Source organism: Parasteatoda tepidariorum, chromosome 9, assembly GCF_043381705.1.
Source record: "Parasteatoda tepidariorum isolate YZ-2023 chromosome 9, CAS_Ptep_4.0, whole genome shotgun sequence".
NCBI lineage: Eukaryota > Metazoa > Arthropoda > Arachnida > Araneae > Theridiidae > Parasteatoda > Parasteatoda tepidariorum.
The window spans coordinates 34140535-34143202 of record NC_092212.1 but is presented as its reverse complement, the minus strand read 5'-3'; the positions used below and the strand labels follow the sequence as shown (position 1 = coordinate 34143202).

Sequence of the window (2668 nt, the reverse complement as noted above, 5' to 3'; positions counted from 1 at the left end):
GGTTCGGTCATGATTTTAAAGCCCGTAAAATGATTTCCTGGGGAATTTTCTTCACCTCTTCTCTAATAGCTCTTTGAAGGCCTCTCAATGTAGAAATTCTCCGCTTATTCAGTTTGTTTTTCAGATGTCCCCATAGGAAATAGTCGCATGGTGCAGCATCAGGACTGTTTGGAATCCATTGTTCTGGTCTCTGGAATTGCACTTGCTAATCTGCTAGCAATTTCGGGGTGACCTTAGATGCATGCGGTGGGGCAGAGTCCCGATGGAACACAGCATCACCATTAGTGTACAATCTGCAGTAATCATCTTTAAGAAAGGACTTTAATATCTTCTGTATGTAATATTCAGCATTTATTTTGGCCCCAGGTATCACAAACCAAGGTTTGGTCACACCATGGGCGGTTATGCCCATCCTAACCATTACGCCTTTGGGATGAGGCACCGTGGTTGATGGTGTCAAGTCTCGCCTGTTCTGCCCACGGCTAAGATATTGAACTTTAGATTTAGCATTGGTATCAGATAGATAGATCCAAGCTTTATCAGTTGCAATGAACTTTCGCCATCTGTCCTTACAGAGAAGCTTGTAGAGGGGCCATGAACGTTGCCTCCTAATCTGCACCGATCTCTCACTTAAATGATGAAATTTAGGTTTTTTATGACATTTTTTCTTCAACTTTTGTTTTAGTTGATAGCTTACAACTTGCTGACTCACGTTAAGAGCTTTAGCCATGCTTGCCCGTGTTGGTGGATCCTGTTTTGATGTCATCTTATCAAGCTTCTGCAAATCTGATTTCTTCAATTTGCTTGGCCGTCCACTTCTTTTTGGTTTTGCATTATTTTGCATCGATCCTAGCTTTAAATTCTTGATGCGACTTATATGGCTTAGTGAAATTGCAATACCTTTCTTTTTAAAATGGGTTTTTATAATCCTGTGGCTCCATCGAAGTTCTAAAAAAATACTTGTTCTTGACCTATTAGCTTCTTGTCAAATTTCTTCAAAGGCATTTTTGTGGTTTTATAAAATAGTATTGCAATTGAAAGTCTAATAGCTGAGCTTTAGATCAGTATGCTATATATGTAAAAAGGTTTTAAAACTTTAGTGATAGATGACCACAAAAGTGATCCCTATCCTTTTTTGCTACAATGGCTTTAAAAATTCTTGTTTAAAATGAAGTCAAAACGTATCGTATACAATTTTAATGTACTCAGTTAGAGATCTCCTTCTAAAATTACGGTAAATTTTCCGGCAGTAGTCTGCTCATCCAATTAACAATACACTTTATGATAAAGAGCATTTTTTATCTTTTATGGTTTTGAAACCGTTAACAACTAAAATAGTTAAAAGAAACCATGAATACAAAACTATAAAGTTTTGTAGCCATTTTCAACTAGCATTGCTCCAAAACCGTGAACAAAAAACAAATTTAATTGAACATTAGTGATAGGCTTTTTTTTTCAGGTTATGAACATATAATCTTTCAGTTGTGTTTTATAAAATGAACAGTGGAATGTTGTTAACTAGTTTATATGGCTGTTTTAACCTGCCGTAAGAGACGGGGATTACTTGAGTTTTTTGTGGTAAACAGCTTTATGGAGCTGCCATCTATGCGTAAATAAGACTATCATATTTTAATAGTCCAGGGTCACAAATTGGGGAGAGTTTGCAACTGGAAACTTTTCTTGTGTTGATGGGAAAGAAGGAAATATTGTGGTGTCAACACTGGATTTCAAATTCCCGTTCTGACAGTCATGAGATTGACACAATTAGCCCTCTCTACTGTAATCTGTATCCAGCTGCAAGGAACTAAATGCCTTCACTATGTTGGCCTAGTTGGCGCGATAAAATTCTGGTAGCTTAACCGGATTTTTAATTGTGACAAGATAGAAGTTAATAATTTTTTTTTTTGCATTTAACAGTTTGAATACCATCTTATACTATGCTTTTTTTTTACTGTTTTGCTTTAATATGGTAAAATAGCAATAAAATACATTGTTATTTAATATTTTTTTCCGAGAAAATTACTAATGGTGCAGAAATTTGAATTTATAAGCAAAAAATGAAAGGAAAGAAGAATCTAATCTACCAGAAATCTAACTAATTACGATTGAAGAAAGTGGGAATATAATATTTTAAATCCTGCTTGGCTGTCGAAAGCATTTTGAAAAATTGCTTTTTGTCTACTTCCTGTTTTTAAGCAGTCTACTAAGCAGAGATTTGATTTTCGTTCCTTTATATTCACTAGTGATTTTCTTTTTTAGAATTTTTTCTTTAGAAGTTTTTGTTTTATTTTTCCAATTTATTAGTTATCTGCAATTTGGGATTTGAATTGCAAAAATTTTTTTAATTTCCTAATTGACAAGAATCCTGAAAATTAGCTGAAAAAATTAGATATTATTGGGCACGGTTAGAAAACTTACGAAATTGAATATTAAATTTAAATTTGTATTTTTACTCAATTTACTTATTTTTCAAACTTCACTTAAACCTTTTTTTAACTACTAGACACTATTTTATGAAATACTTCAAATTAATTAAATATTATTAGATACATTTTCATAATTTAAAACAATATTTAAAGTTATTAAATGTTGCCTAATCTGAGCTCATGAATCTCAAGAGTCACGTCTCAAATTTATTATATGTTTAATTGCATTAATTAAAAATAAT

The 2668-nt window shown here is 32.9% G+C and overlaps 1 protein-coding gene across 1 annotated transcript; it reads right to left on the bottom strand.

Moving 5' to 3' along the window:
- Positions 1 to 205: 205 nt before the first annotated feature.
- Positions 206 to 844, bottom strand: LOC139426541 (histone-lysine N-methyltransferase SETMAR-like). Its single transcript, XM_071185792.1, has one exon. It carries the CDS (start codon positions 842 to 844, stop codon positions 206 to 208), a length of 639 nt encoding a protein of 212 aa, XP_071041893.1.
- Between the last annotated feature and the right edge of the window lie 1824 nt (positions 845 to 2668).

Coding starts and splice junctions, on each gene's coding strand:
- LOC139426541 (XM_071185792.1), bottom strand. CDS start 844: ATGCAAAATAATGCAAAACCAAAAAGAAGTGGACGGCCAAGCAAATTG.